Below are 15600 nucleotides of genomic sequence, written 5' to 3'. Positions count from 1 at the left end.
TAGGTAAGGGAGTGCTTTAAGAGAGGTTGTAAGTAACAGTGAAATTGGTTTAGAATGAGATACATTAACCTCTCCGTAATACCGCTTTTATACTAGCCAGGTTTGACCTTGGTAGATCTGTCATTTATAGCGCTTGGCGTGGATCACTCTGATCATTATAGCGCGGGTGTGGATCACTCCGGTCAATATATAGCCAACATCAATGGCTCTGGTCGATCGATTGACTTTGTAGGTGATTTCCCTCATTAATGCTAGGCACATGCCTTCTCTTTAGGGTAAATGATATATTTGGAGTATATCAAATATTATATTGAACATCCAAATATGTACTTGCAATCCTATTAACATTAATTTTAATGTTTTCAGGTAGAAAACCATTACTAACTTTTTCCAAAGATAGCATATAATGGCATTCATGTAAGTTTATTGTCCTTCATTTTACCACTTAGTAAAGAGACATAAACGAGTAGCAAGATTAAACTTTGCCCCCAATTGTGAAGTTTCTCCAAGGATATCAATCTATAAAGAGTTGCAAGCCAAAGTAGCCAACTTATGAAGAGTGCTTTGGTACATTTGAACTCAAACCATATGCCAACTAACAATGAGGTTCTCACCTCTTACAAAATTCCAGGATGACTTCAAAGAAAGTCTCTCATTATGAGAATGAACCTAACTCACAGTATTCTCCATCTCTAAAACATTGTCTGAACTATGAAGATACCATTACTTCCCACCTTGATTACTATTAAAGAAATATCTACATTATTAGAGCAGATATTTAGGCATTACCTTCCATCTATAAATTATTGTATAGTTATTAGAGCAGATATTTAGGAGTAATCTTTGCATCTTGTTCCTTTTTTCATATATTATATACACCCTGTAACGTTGAATATTTGAATATAGAAGAAAGTTTTTCTTTATTTTTAACATGGTATAATAGCTGGGCCTAGGGCTGCGTGGCTCTTTCATGGATTGGACTTCTCCTTAGGTACGGTTCATTGTCTTTCCTCTTTTTTATCTTATCATCGTTTTTCTAATCATCATTTGGCTTTTCTTTCTGTTATCTCCCAACATCCCGACCCCACCTCATATTCTCAAGCTGTGCACCACCCACATTAGCGTGATGTCATGGCTGCTAAAATCCAAGTCTTAGAAGCCAATCATACTAGGATTCTTCAACCCCTTATATCTGGAAAAAAAAAAAAAAAAAAACCAATTGGCTGTAAGTGGGTGTTCAAAACAAAAATACAGGCCGATGGATCCATAGAGCGACACAAAGCTCGCTTGGTGGCCAAGGGCTACACTCAGGTAGAAGGACACTTTTGCACCTGTTATTAAACTAGTTACTATTAGATGTGTTCTTGCAATGGCTGCAGCTCAAAACTAGCATCTCTTTCATTTCGACGTCAACAACGCTTTTCTACACGGTGACCTCGATGAGGAGGTTTATATGACCCCTCCACTGAGTACCCATAGGGGGAGACTCGTGTTTGTTGTCTGCAAAAATCACTCTATGGCCTTAAGCAAGCCTCTCGCAATTGGTTATTTAAATTATCTTCTGTTTTACTTGCTAAGGGTTTCACCCAATCTCAAGCCGATCACTCTCTCTTCACCCACTCTCGGGATCAATCTTTTACTCTCATACTTGTTTATGTTGATGACATTCTCATGACAGACAATGATCTCTCTGATATTAGCAATTTCAAGGTCATGTTTGCTCAAAAATTCAAACTCAAGGATCTTGACAAACTGAAATACTTCCTTGGCCTCAAAGTTACTTGCTCTCCCACTGGCATATTTCTTAATTAACGAAAATATGCTCTTAACATCCTCACTGATAGCGGTCATCTTGGTGCTCGTCCTGCCAACTTTCCCATGGAACAAAACCTCAAGCTCAATAATATTGATGGTGATCTTCTCTCCGATCCAAACTCATTTTGATGACTTGTTGGACGTTTAATATATCTCACCATCACTCGTCCCGACATTGTGTTTTCAGTCAACATTTTAAGTCAATTTATGTACTAGCCTAGACAACCACATTATGATGTTATTGTATGTATTTTTCGATACATGAAGGCATCTCTAGGCCAAGGCTTATTTTTTCCAACTACTAACGCTCTTCAAGTCTCAGCCTATTCTAATTCGAATTGGGCTAGTTACCCACTCGCTCGCTGCTCTATCGATTTTTTCATTCAACTGGGCACTAGCCCCATTTCTTGACGCACAAGAAACAAAATACAGTATCTCGCTTCTCCACCGAAGCTGAGTATCGAACACTTGCTTCCACTACCTATGAACTTACATGGCTCTTTAAATAATCTTGGTGTACCGCATTCCCAGTCGATGCTATTATATTGTGACAACCAAGCGACTCTTCACATTGTCTAGAATCTTATTTTCTACAAACATACAAAACATTTGGAAATCAAACATACAAAACATTTGGAAATTAAGTCATGTTGTTCGTGAAAAGTTATGAGTTGGCATCATCTTCACTAAACACATTCCTTACCACAATTAGTTTGCCGATATTTTCACCAAAACTTTGAGTCGTGAACCTTTCCAAAACTTATCATGCAAGATGAGCATTACGGATCTCCATGCTCCAACTTAAGGGGGAGTATTAGAAAAATATCTACATCTTCTATCTATAAATTATTGTACAATTATTAGAACAAATATTTAGGAGTAATCTTTGCATCTTGTTCCCTTTCTCATGTAAACGTTGAATATTTGAATATAGAAGAAAGTCTTTCTTCATTTTTAACAATTACAACACTTGCTAAATCCAACTAGCCAAGCCCTAAAACATTGCATGAACTATGAAGACGCCATTACATAGGGGAGATGGAGGGAGACAAGAAATGAGGAAAGGATAGGCTAGAAGTATTGCACTAGAAATTTTGAAGCGATGAGAACAGAAGAATTTCTATAGCAAGTAGGAACGGAAGTCTTGCTCTTAACAAGCTCCTAACTGAAAAGAAATCATCTCATAAGATTTGAAACCCACCAATCAACAGGTGGTAACCAACTTCTAGGTCAGAAGAGCATGAGTGGCAGAAAACAAAGAAGTCATAATTCAGTAGCAGATTATTTTTCCATCCATTAAATCAACAGAATAAAGTGATATTTACAGTAGGTTTTCTAGTAAGACAACCAGCATATTTAGGAACCATGCCAAGGAAGCCTATATACATTTCCTTTCGAACTCAATTACTCCATACGAAAGAAAGCTTCACATCAGGCATAGAGATCTGTCCCAGCCTCCCATAAGAATATTTTGTTCATTGACGTTTGGCCATATGTACAATCATCAAATGTTGCATTGGTCCATTATTTTTCTTATATACACAATCTTCCCGCCTGCACAGATAATCTATGCAGGACCCCAGACTTATATACACTATTCAGGCCGGAAGTTCACCAGACCAGGGAGGTCAGTTGAATGAAGCTTCTTAATGTCATTTGCCGTGACCTTGCAGGACTCCAGTGACAGTGATTTCAGGTTCTTCAATGGCTTCAGATGCTTCAACCCAGCACTGGTGACACGAGAATTTGAAACGTTCAAGGAGACCAATGCTGTCAACCCTGTATTTACACAAGTGTGAGGATGGAAAGGCACAAGCAAATATTGGCTTCCTAATTATCTCACAGCTGCAGAAATAACATGGATAAAAGTTCATATTACAAAAGAAAAAATCAAACTCATTGGAACAATTTACCCGGGTTAAGTAGCTTATAACATGCAGTTAAAAAATTTTCTTCATCACAATTTAAGGGCAAGGATCTCTTTCCAGTTTATTCATCTTCCCTTCCAAACAGAAGGGAACAGCGTTTTTCTTTTTTTCAAAAGGGTAATCTTAAAATCCACTTGGCCGCTCCCTCAATAAAAAGAAGGGCAAGCTTACCACACTGCAAAACAGTGCTGTGAGAATTAGGACTGAAGATGGAAAAAAAAATGAGAAATCACTCCTCAAACTTTAAAATTATTGAACACAAGCCTCTGATCAAAAACTACAGAATGGAGCCACTCTTGAGTATTTATGTTAAGTCAGCCTCACCAAATTGCTGGGCTTCTGTATCTCTCAAAAAAAATTGTCCCTAGAGTAAAAGATACAGATTATTTAACTTTGGGGACTGACATCCTTTTGAAACTAGCCATAGAAAGGGTACATAAATTGCAAGAAAAATTCTGAGGTAAGACCTTCAATATGGTAGAACCTCAAGGTCCTTCCTATCATGGAATCCTGAATCCTAATTTAAATATCTTAAAGCAGATAAAGCACATGTAATCATCAAATCAAAATTCATGGAGATACCAGAAATCAACTCCAAAGTCTTATCTGTCAAGTCGCAATTTTGTGACAGATTTAGAAGAGTCAGCGATGAAAGATCTTTTATATTCCTCACGCCAGCATCCGTTAATCCTCCACCACAAATTTCCAGAGACTGCAGGTTCTTAAAATCTGATTCAACAAACAAGCAATAGGCTTAAGTATTTCTTTTCTCTGTTTAATTATTTGTTCTCCACTTGAGGGATATGCAGTGAGAAACTCTTTTTAAGTTCACAATAATACTTCACAATCATTAAAAGATCAGCGATGAGAAAGGAAAACTTGCAACATAATTTTTCTTCAATGAAAAGAAATAAGAACAAGGGTAATATTTCTCATTGAATACAAAATAGTATATCTTACGTACTTCGCAAATAGTTTGTTCCCAAATCCGTGATGCGAGCTCCAAAAAGATCCAAATGAGTCAATTTAGTCAAACCTGCATCAAAAAGAGCAGAAAAATGACATAATTGGCATGCACGTCCAAGTACGAAAAAAGCCATCCACAGCATTCAATTGCATTGTAAAACAATTTATTTGGCATTTAAGTGAAGAAAGTAAAATTCAGCAGAGCAGAGCGAATTCCGAGAATTATAAAGGGGTCAAAAAAGGTGAACTGACAACAAAGTGAAATAAGTTAAAAAGGATAATCCTGGATCCTGGAGACTGATCCTTTATACTGACCCATCCGAACACTGACTTGGAATTTTCAGTAAACTAAGCGCGAGATACTTCCCACCATTTTTGTTTTTCCCGCCATTTATTTATTGCCATTCAGAAATAGAAACTAAACAAATCAACAGAAAAGACAGAGAGATTATCTTTGCAAAGGAACACCAAGAGACAAAAAAAAAAAAAAAGACCCTCCAAAATTCCACTCTTAACATAACATATAAAAAGAGGCAACTGACAAGGATTGTTCCCGCTGATGTCAGAAACTTCTTAGACTATAATTTTGACCAATACCTATCAATATTTTGCTATAGGTTTAAAATATTAAATAGCAACAATACGCTAACTTTAGTGACAGTCAGGTAGATCAACTTGCCAACCAACTGCTTATATCAACATTTATCTTCAATGTCCACCTTCACATTGGCATCCATGGGAGTATCAACCTTAGCTCCCAACATACCAGTCTCACTTAGCGAGTCCAAGGTATATTTTTGCTGAAGATAGATTCAACCTTTTGTTACACCATACAATCTCAATACCAAGAAAGTAACATAGTACCCAAGCCCTTGATTTGAAATTTCTTGAAGCCACTATTTGACATCCGCAATCCCACTTTGGTCACTACCAGTGATGATGATGCCATCAACGTAAACTACTAAAAGCACCACACTCGTCTCATTTGTGAATAAAAACCAAATTATTAAAGTAGCACTGAATCAAACCAAATATCGAGATCACTTCACTAAATTTGTTAAACAAGGCTCAAGGAGACTGCTTAAGACCATAAATGGCCTTGTACAACCTACATACTTAACACCCACCCGCCCCCCCTTTTTTGAACAATACCCAAGAGGTTGCTCCATGTACACCTCTCCCCTACAAATCTCCATAAAAGAAGACATTCTTCACATCTAATTGGTATAAGGGCCAATCAAAATTAACTACCAACGAGATCAATACACAAACAAAATTGAGTCTAGCAATAGGAGAGAGATCTCAAAATAATTTATACCAAATGTTTGAATGTCCCCTTGACAACTAATCAAGCCTTAAGTCATTCAACGGAGCCATCAAAAAGATATTTGACAGTGTAGACCCAATCACATCTAATCAACTCCTTACCAAGAGGAAGATCCACCAAATCACGTCCCCCGAGTGATCAAAGTATCCATTTCTACATCAATTGCATGCTTCCACCTAGGGTTAGCTAGTGTTTCAACATGCGAAGAAGGGATAGAGATAGAGGTCATTGACAAGGAAAAAGAATGCATAGGACTAGGAAGGTGTTGAACTGAAACAAAATGAGCAATAGTAAAGCAATTAAGGATTTTTGAGTACATGTTCAAGCGCCTTTCAATTGCGCAATTGACAAATCCAAATCACACTAGGATGGCTCTCAAGAACTTAAAATTCAACATGAAGGAGGGCAAGAGAGGCGGCCGCATAGTGGTAGTGATGTCTAAGCCTGTTTTTCATTGTTCATAAACCCTCACCTATTTCTTTAGGTCAATAACTAATAGGTATAGAGGAGAACCAAGATTTTTCTCTAGAGAGATAAGGGTAGGGATCAGAGGATCAATGCACAAGGGGAAGCCAAAAATGATTGGACTCAAAGTGAATTCATCAAATGGGACCCAGCACTAGAGAAATAAGGTGTCCCCACAAAAAAGGTAACATCTACACTAACATATTTTTTGCAAGCACAGTGATTATAACATCTATATCCTAAGTTCTCGAGTAGCCAATTAAGACACATTTAACAGCACGAGAAGAGAATTTGTCCTAACTTGTATGTGGAACATGAACAAAACAAGTGCACCCAAAGACACGAAGCACAGCAGAGAACATGAATGATTTTGGAAACATGATAAAGAAGAAATTCATCCCCCTAGAGCATTGGAAAGCATTCTATTAAGCAAAAAAAAGTTGTAAGAAGAGCATCAATCCAAAGGATTTTAGGAACATGCATATGGAGGAGTAAAGTCGTGCTATGTCACGTAAATGTCTATTTTTCTTTTCAATCCCTCCATTTTTCCGAGGGGTATGGTACACATGATGTTTGATGAGTAATTCCTTTGGCCACTAAAAAAAGTCTAAAGCTCATTTTGAACAAATTCAAGTGCATTATAGGATGAGAAATTTGAATACTACTGGGTTTTTATTTCCTCATAGAACTAAGATCATTACGAAATTCATACCTATCTTTTAATAGATAGATCCAAGTCATGTGGAAAAAATCATCCACGAAAGACAAAATATTGATGACCAATCAAATTTTTTATTCTACATGGACCCTAAATAGCTAAATGAATAAGAGAAAACAATGAATTCCGACAATAATCGACTCTAGGCGGAAAAGATGTGCTATTATGTTTTCCTAATTGACACGAAAAACACTCAAAAGGGGAAATAGACTTCAACATAGGAAAAACTTGTTGCAATTTTTGAAGTGATGGATGACCCAAACAAGCATGCCATTGATCCAATGAAACACCATGGTAAAAATTGAAGTTGTATGACAAGAACTAGATCTACCACCACCACCATCAAAATAGTACATCCTTCTCAAGCCCTCCACCAATCCTCTTCCTTGTCTAGATATCCTGAACAACACAATGAGAAGGAAAGGTCAAAGAACAATTATGTGATTTAGTTAACTAACTGACAAGAAGTTTAAGGGAAATTTAGGCACTTATAAAATAGAAGATAGAGGAATAGAAGGAAACAGGAGAATATTGCCACAACTAGAGACTGGTGTAACTGAACTGTCAGCAAGAGTAACCTTGAAGTGTAAAGTAGTGGGTTTTATGGATTGAAATAAATTAGGACTATCTGTCATATAGGAGAAGGCATTAGAGTCAATAACCCATGGTGAGGAGGATGAAGAGGCAAGAAGCCTGATTGTACCTAAATGGGCCACAATAGCACTAGGTGTAGAAGACTGGGTTTGAAGTTGTTGAACCATGCAGAGAAGATGCACGGTAAAAGATGTAAACTCCCTAGTGGAGTGGCTAGGTGCACTAGAAGTGTTAACCATAGAATCACCCTCGGCAAGAGACTTATTGGCTCAAGTAGGCTTCCCATGGAGATCCCAACATCGATCAATAATGTGATTGTCCTTGCCACAATGTGTGCAAACACAAGAATCCCAATGACGAACTTCTTATCCTATAGACTACTTTTGAGGTTTAGGGTTTGGTTTTGGTAGCAGCTATGCGCAAGGGCTTAGGTTGTATCTTGCTTTGGTACCATGTTGAAGTATTTAATGAATCGAAAGACTTCAAACACAAATGATAGGTCTCAACCTCTTATTTATAATATATATATATATATATATATATATATATCAAATACATTATGATGACAAAAGTACCTTCACTAACTCATGCATACTAACATAGCAAAAACACATGCTATAAATGACCAAGAAAGGCAAGAATAGCCAACAACAACCAACCAAAAAACCAGCAACATTGAAGTCCATAGATATGTTTCGTGGTAATCAAGTTGCCATTTTATATTGCTAGCAACCCAGTGTTCAATGAGAGGACAAAGCACATTGAAGTTGATTTTCATTTGGTGAGGGAACAAGATCGTTCCGGGGGCTCCGTTGGTGAAATCTATAGTTAGTTAGGCAATGTTTTCATGAAGGCTTTGTTTAAGCCTGCATAGTCCAGTAGTTGCAACAGGTCGGGGTTAGGCAATGTTTATACACTTCCAACTTGAGAGTGATAGAAGAGGGAGGCTATTATAGTAATTATGTGGTGTAACTGCCACCATGAGGTTTGCTAGGTCAAAAGTAGACCTCAAATACAATGAATGCAAAACCTAAGTCATTTTCAAGTCCAAACAGCCCCAACATCAATCTAAAATCATAAATCCAACACCCCATGCTTTGGAATGATAGGATTAGACAACTATATTGCTTCCAATAAATTTTTCCTGGATAAAGATATCACTTCTTATAAATTTAACATAATTCTCCCAAATTATACAACTATGCACAAATATATTGCTTCTTTTTTGGTTCACAGAAATATATTGAATGGAAACATTAATTTAAAGACACTTACTTGTTAGAACCGCTAGTCCAGCATCTGTAATGTGGCGAGAATCCAGATTGAGTGACTTGAGAGATGACAGTCCCGATAATTTTCTTAAACCACTGTCAGTAACTACAGTAAATGACAGATTTATGCTCTCCAAATTAAGCAAACCTACAAGAATTGAAGTGTCTTGTTCATGGATTATAATTCCAAAAAAAATTAACACATGTCCATAAGAAAATAATCAACAAATAACCTTCTTGACCCCATAGTAATCTAAATTCATCACATGCAATGGATATTGTTAAAGCTTGATATACATTGTTGGCCCATAGCCTAACAGCTTAAACTTTTAGGTAAAGTGGTAATCTAACATGGAATCAGAGCCAAGTTACCCGGAGGTCCTGGGTTCTAGTCTCGTGGCCCACATTTGTTATGTCCCCGGGCCATAAAGCTCCCCTCTTCACAAGGGGGAGGGTTGTCACAGTGTATGCAGCCTTATCCCTACTTTTATGTAGAGAGGCTGTTTACTTGGACTCGAACCCATGACCAACAAGTCACAAAGGAGCAACCTTACTGTTGATCCAAGGCCCCCCCACATTTAATGTGTTGTGTTTAAAAAATTAATTTATTCCATTTAATGGAGGTTATTTATCATGTGTTTATCTCTCCACGTGCCATCAGACTATACATGCAAGGGAGTGTTAAAGCTTGATATACATTGTTGGCCCACAATCCAACAACATAAGCTTTTAGGTAAAGTATCTTGACCTGAATCTGCAGATTGAAGACTTTACATAAACAGATTAAGGTTGACCATCCATTTTCTAGAATACATGAAATATCTGATTCCTTTACTGAAGAATAATTCTTAGTCTCCCCCATACAACATATTTAAGCAGGAGAGGCTTGCCAGGGCTTTACGCCACACCCCAATCAAGAGGCCTTGGTTCTAATCTCGTGACTCGCATTTATTTTGTGGTTAAAAAATTATTGTATTCCCTGTAATGGGGCTGCACATGCGGGGCGGTGTTAAAGCTTGATATAGATTGGGTATAGATTGTTGGCCCACAATCCAACAGCTTAAGCTTTTAGGAGAGTATCTCGACCTGCATCTGCAGATTAAAGAATCAACATTCACGGATTAAGGCTGACCATCCATTTACATGAAAAATCCCATTCCTTTATGAAAACTTAATTCTTAGCCTCCTCCATACATCATATTTAAGCAGGAGCAGCCTGCCAAGGCTTTTAGTCGAAGTTGTAAGCCCCCTGCCTCCATAAGCCTTCACTGCTGCCATGAGCCTTCACCGCCACCATGAGCCCTAGCCACCATAAGCCCTATTCCATCGTCATTGTCAAAAACAACAGCTCTGCAGCAGCAAGACAATCATGGCATTGCCAGCGTTCCACTCTCGTGGGTCATGGCTGGCGCTGTGGCCAGCTTCTTCTCCAATTACCTCCATTTTTCCCAGCAAGTAATCAAAAAAGCGGCGGCATATCCAGCGAGGTTGCTTCCCAAATACCCTTACCCATCTGGATTCCCATCCCCCTCCCCATTCCAAACCTTCAATCCTCGGCCATGGTCGGGACTGGCAGCCATGATCTGCAGCCGGCAGCCAAAGTCGGGAACAACAGGTTTCTCAAATAGATTACTATGAAGAAATTTAGAAGGAAAAAAATAAAACCAAAATCAAGACTTTGATTTTAAAAACTGAAAGGGCATTTTAGGAAAATATTTTGTTCTTTATTCCATTCCTATCTCTATTTTTTGTGAGTATCCAAAAGCAGTAATGGACTTCTTATGTTGATTCCATTCCAGTCCCAATCCCATTGCCACTCATTCCATTCTTATGTCTTTTCATTCTGCAAATTGAACAGGGGGGTTAATGTGATAGTAGAATGGCACTGTTCTGCCTTATAATTACACAAAAATTTTTAAAAATAAAAATTAGCAGTATTCCTTCTATTATAGTAGTGAAAGTGCAGGGATTTTATTCTCAATTTTTTCCCCTTGATAGGTTTCAATTGATGGTTGAATTCATTTAATTTAATAGTCATGATTCACTTTCAACTCAAATCAATTAAATAGTGGCCGCCCCCGTGAGCCCAGGGAGGGGGAGGGATTTGTTCCAGGGTATGATCTTTATTTTTCCATTTTCTTGATGCTTATAAAATTGTTGTTTTAGCCACAAAGAGATCCATATGGCTCTGGTCTACATGATACACGCACGCATGCACAGAGTATAGATCAATGATCTCTCATCAAATTGGCTACGGATCAGAAGCAAAACAGCAAAATATTAACTATATATAAAACATAACATGAAACCAATCAAATCCCATAGATTGTAAGTGAGTGAAATATGTCTAACCAGAGAGATGACGGAGCCCATTGCTTCCAACTTCAGTATCAGACAACTCCAAACATTTCAACTGCCGAAGACCTGAGCTCGATAAACCAAAGCAAAAATACATAAATAAATTATAAATATTAAACTTTAGATAAATTTTATTAAAATAAAATTGATTACATAGCTTTAAATCCTAAATAACTTAAAGTGGGGCTAAAGTCAGAACTTCAAGTTCAGATCCCAGCATATGTGTGCTTTTCTTGGTTAAAAAGAGCCACATGTCCCTAACATATATACATATATAAACTCCACAGCAGATCCCAGTCCCACATCTCTCCAGTCTTTTCTCTCTCTTGACTCTTGTCTCTCAGCATCTCTCAAATCTTCTCCTCCCTCTCTCTCTTTCTCCTCACTTGCTTCTCAGACCCCGTGATCTCTTTCTACCGACCAATCTCCAAATGCAATGGGAGAGAGGTCATGCAGTGGAAAATAGGTTCTCAAAAAGTTGTCGCTACTCACGGAATGAAATAGAATTCACGAAGAAGAGAGAAGACACTGGAGATTTGGAGGTCTGAAGTACTTCAAGTTTTGAGGATCTGTCAGGTCCTTGACATGGAGAGAGATCACCCAAGAAGATAAAGTTACTAGAGCAGGAAGATTAGGAGTCAATTGATCATCTGAAATGTTGTCGAAGGTCATGAGAGAGAATCATTCATTAATGGAGGCTTCATGATTTGAAGAATCTCAACAAACTAACAAGCAAGAACCCTAATATTTACATTCTGTATACAATCTATAATGCGTATGCATCTCTAGTAAAGGTGTCAAATACGTGCATTTTGGAGCACAAGAAGGCACACACCTTGGGGATTTTCGCCTTAATAATTGCACCTTGGTGCATTTTGCGTAGAAAAAGTATTGAGGTATGCCCTATTAACACCTTCTAAAACACCGACTTTAACCATTATCGTGCACACATCAGGCATACAAAAGGGATAACACAACTAGGTAGAGCAGTTTTTTTATTACTCTTCAAAACTTTAACAGAAAACTTTTCAAAATGCTTCATACTTAATTTGCTCCCACAAATTAAGCACAATGAGGTATTTGATGCATAATAATAAACGTATGCAAACAGAAATCTACATTGTTCCATAACAATATGCCAACAAGACCAACTCAAGCACAGGTGTCAGGTCCAATATCATGTCTAGGAGTTGGAATCCCCACGCTTCCAAGCATTAGGATGCATTGGCTCAACCTAAAACTGTCAAATCTTAAGTGTCAAGAATTGGGATGGGAATAACTCACTCTATGTTTTGAAGGCTCATTTTCATAACCATAAAAATTTAACCTAAGAAAAATATACATATTTTTCTTATGATTTTATTTGAAAAAAAAAGTTACTACAAGAAACTGCAATAAAATTGTAATGACAAGAATTTTTGACAGTTTATGCATAGAAGTTAACATGTTATGTGTTTATATTATAAAAACAGTGAGGCTTATTTGGGGAATAATACCAGTAATGAGTGCATGATGAGAATCAGATAACATACGAGAGGTCATCTACAACAACAGTGCCACTCTCTCTTCAACATGTGTCCAACACACAGGATCCTGTGTTCAACCTATCGCTTGCACCTGTATTTGCGCCCTCTCATGTTGACACTGCTACCCTCAACTGAAGTCCCACATTAATACCCACAATACTCAAGCACGACAGGTACCCTAGAATAGCCTAAAATTAAAAAAATGACATGGACCATTGATTCCTCAATCAACCATTGAAAAGCAATTTTAGTTAAAATAAAGGCAAATTCTAACAGGGAATGAAAATTATATAATTCCCACCGTTAGCACAGGACGAGGTTCATTTCATTTTCCACTGGCTACCTAACTGTGCATATTTGGAAACAACAAAAATAGGATTTGATGAAATCATTTAAGTACTATCTACTAAAAGTTCTCCCACATATTGTGCTGATAACTCCATTATATCATGATTGATATGATGGATAGCTCTCCACTGTAATGCAATTCATAGCACATAATTCATATCAATACAAGCTACTCAAATGCACCTTGAGTCATCAAAGAAACAGTCAAGACACTCATTACACTCCACAAGAAATGCCTTTTGTTCACACAAAATCTAGAACAGAGTTCCAAGTCATAATAACAAAACACAGGAGCATGTTTTAGTGGAGTCACTTTCAAAAACAAAACTAAAAAAGCATAAGGATGCAGAACGAGGAAGAAGAGGAGAAAAGAGACAGAAACCACCGAGGGGGAGGAGGAGAGAGAGAGAGAGATGGGAAAGGGGGAATGGGGAAGGGAATAAAATTGTTACTCCCACAAGGGATCACCAAGCCTGCAAGCATGCAAATCACACACAAGTTCTCAATTATTCAAGTCTGATTAAAAATCCAATACAACTGGTATTTATTGGACTAGTAGTTGGGTCAAATAAAAGGTGCTTCCAGGTAACCTCTTTAGAAATGTCACTTGAATCCAAACAGAGACAAAAGAAGATATATTGGCACAAATAAAATAATGCAACCATATCAATAGTAACCTGTCAAATTAACCAGCCCTTCATCACCAATCCTACATGAATCCAGATTTAAGCTCTCCAAATTTGTCAAACCTGCCAATATTAGTAAGGCAAATTTTAAATTACAGTTTTACATGTTCACTAATATATGTTTGATAGGCAGAAATCAGTTTTTAATTTACATAGAACAGCATATCCCATCAAAGTATAAGCTTCTAATTTTAATGAAAACAATTGAGGAAAAAAAGAATCTATCATCCAAAGTTCAGAACTTGAACAAATTTATGACAGGGATATACCTTTCAGGTGTACCAGACATGCATCTGTTATGTCATTGAATCCTAAATTCAATACTTTCAAATTCCCAAGTCCTGCACAAAATATGACTGACAATAAGTTCAAATTACATTCATAGTCCTTGAAAAACCTAAAAATTCGAAGGAACGAGTATCTTGGTAATTCGTAATACATTCAGTAGTTTCAATGCCCTATGTGCCACTGTTCAATGAATTATAATGTGACTTACGAGAAAACTTTTCACATCCATCATCACATAGATCACATCTGCTCAGATTCAAATATAACAACCCAGCAAGAACTGCCCAACAAAAATCCAAATTAGATATCAAGCAGGAAAACAAAACTCTAATAAAAGATTCACCAGATACGGTCCAGAAATGATTCAATTTATTCATCAATTTGCAAGAAGTAATGAAACCAAGTACCACCGGAGGTTAAACCACCAATCAATCAAACACCAACTCATTTCCACTATTAACATCTTTCCACAACATTCCAAGAGTTTCTTTCCATTTTCACTCAAAAATTCATACAACAGCATGTAGTAAAATATTACCCAATATACCAAAGATAAAAAGGAGTGAATGCCAGTCAGAAGCATAACACATTTAAGCTTCCTTCTTTAGTGCAACTAAAACATTTATGAGTATATACGCACAATGAAGAGGATTGTTATACTCAGAGATCATAAACATGCACAACACATAAATAAATTCCTAACAATCAATTACCATAATTCCTAATTCTAATCAAACAGTTAGCAACTATAAACAATATCATCAAAAATATGACACAAAAAAACAGAACATGAACCTGAAAGAGAGTCCAAGCAAGCGGCAGTAACACGGCAGCCTTCCATGTTCAATAGAGAAAGCTTGTGCAGCCCTGCAATCCACAAAAAACATTCAAAACTTCATTCCGAGGGCAAAGAAAAAGTGATTAACCAAGTTAACCAAATCAAAACCAAGCCAAGCACAAGCTGAGATTGTTATTCCAGATTATTTTCGAGTGAAAGTAAAACATCAGTATCACCATGGATTATAATGAAGAAACATTGGCACGACCATTATCTTTGACTTCAAGATTGATGAAAGGGATTCTGATAAGCCTGAAGAAACTGAAGACTTAACAAGACTTAACATAAATAGAAGTCAGAATTGAGGCATCAAATGTACAGGAGGTGCTGGTACTCTCACAATGGTTCTAAGTCAAGACACACAGTTTCAAAAGATTGTAAGGAAGTCACAATCAAGATTTTGATTTAGGGGTCATTTAGGTAAGTTATTCTCAGCCCTCAAGGAAAAAATATTGACATGAACACAGTAGGC

The 15600-nt window shown here is 37.2% G+C and overlaps 1 protein-coding gene across 2 annotated transcripts in view; it reads right to left on the bottom strand.

The window, feature by feature from the left end:
• Window positions 1-3084: 3084 nt before the first annotated feature.
• Window positions 3085-15600, bottom strand: part of LOC131157551 (uncharacterized) — a 46323-nt gene continuing 33807 nt past the window's right edge. The window contains exons 8-17 of one of the 2 annotated variants that reach the window (XM_058111790.1): window positions 15086-15157; window positions 14499-14570; window positions 14272-14343; window positions 13994-14065; window positions 11935-12021; window positions 11437-11508; window positions 9089-9232; window positions 4708-4779; window positions 4326-4472; window positions 3085-3594 (exon numbers count right to left, since the gene is read on the bottom strand). In XM_058111790.1, the coding sequence (XP_057967773.1) occupies window positions 3410-3594; window positions 4326-4472; window positions 4708-4779; window positions 9089-9232; window positions 11437-11508; window positions 11935-12021; window positions 13994-14065; window positions 14272-14343; window positions 14499-14570; window positions 15086-15157 (995 nt within the window). In that variant the 3' untranslated portion in view covers window positions 3085-3409. The remainder of the gene's footprint in view (window positions 3595-4325; window positions 4473-4707; window positions 4780-9088; window positions 9233-11436; window positions 11509-11934; window positions 12022-13993; window positions 14066-14271; window positions 14344-14498; window positions 14571-15085; window positions 15158-15600) is intronic. The other variant, XM_058111791.1, reaches the window with a different exon arrangement.

This window comes from Malania oleifera, chromosome 6 (genome assembly GCF_029873635.1).
Source record: "Malania oleifera isolate guangnan ecotype guangnan chromosome 6, ASM2987363v1, whole genome shotgun sequence".
Lineage (NCBI taxonomy): Eukaryota > Viridiplantae > Streptophyta > Magnoliopsida > Santalales > Ximeniaceae > Malania > Malania oleifera.
Note: the sequence above shows the minus strand (reverse complement) of the source record. Positions and strands in the feature narration are given on the sequence as shown.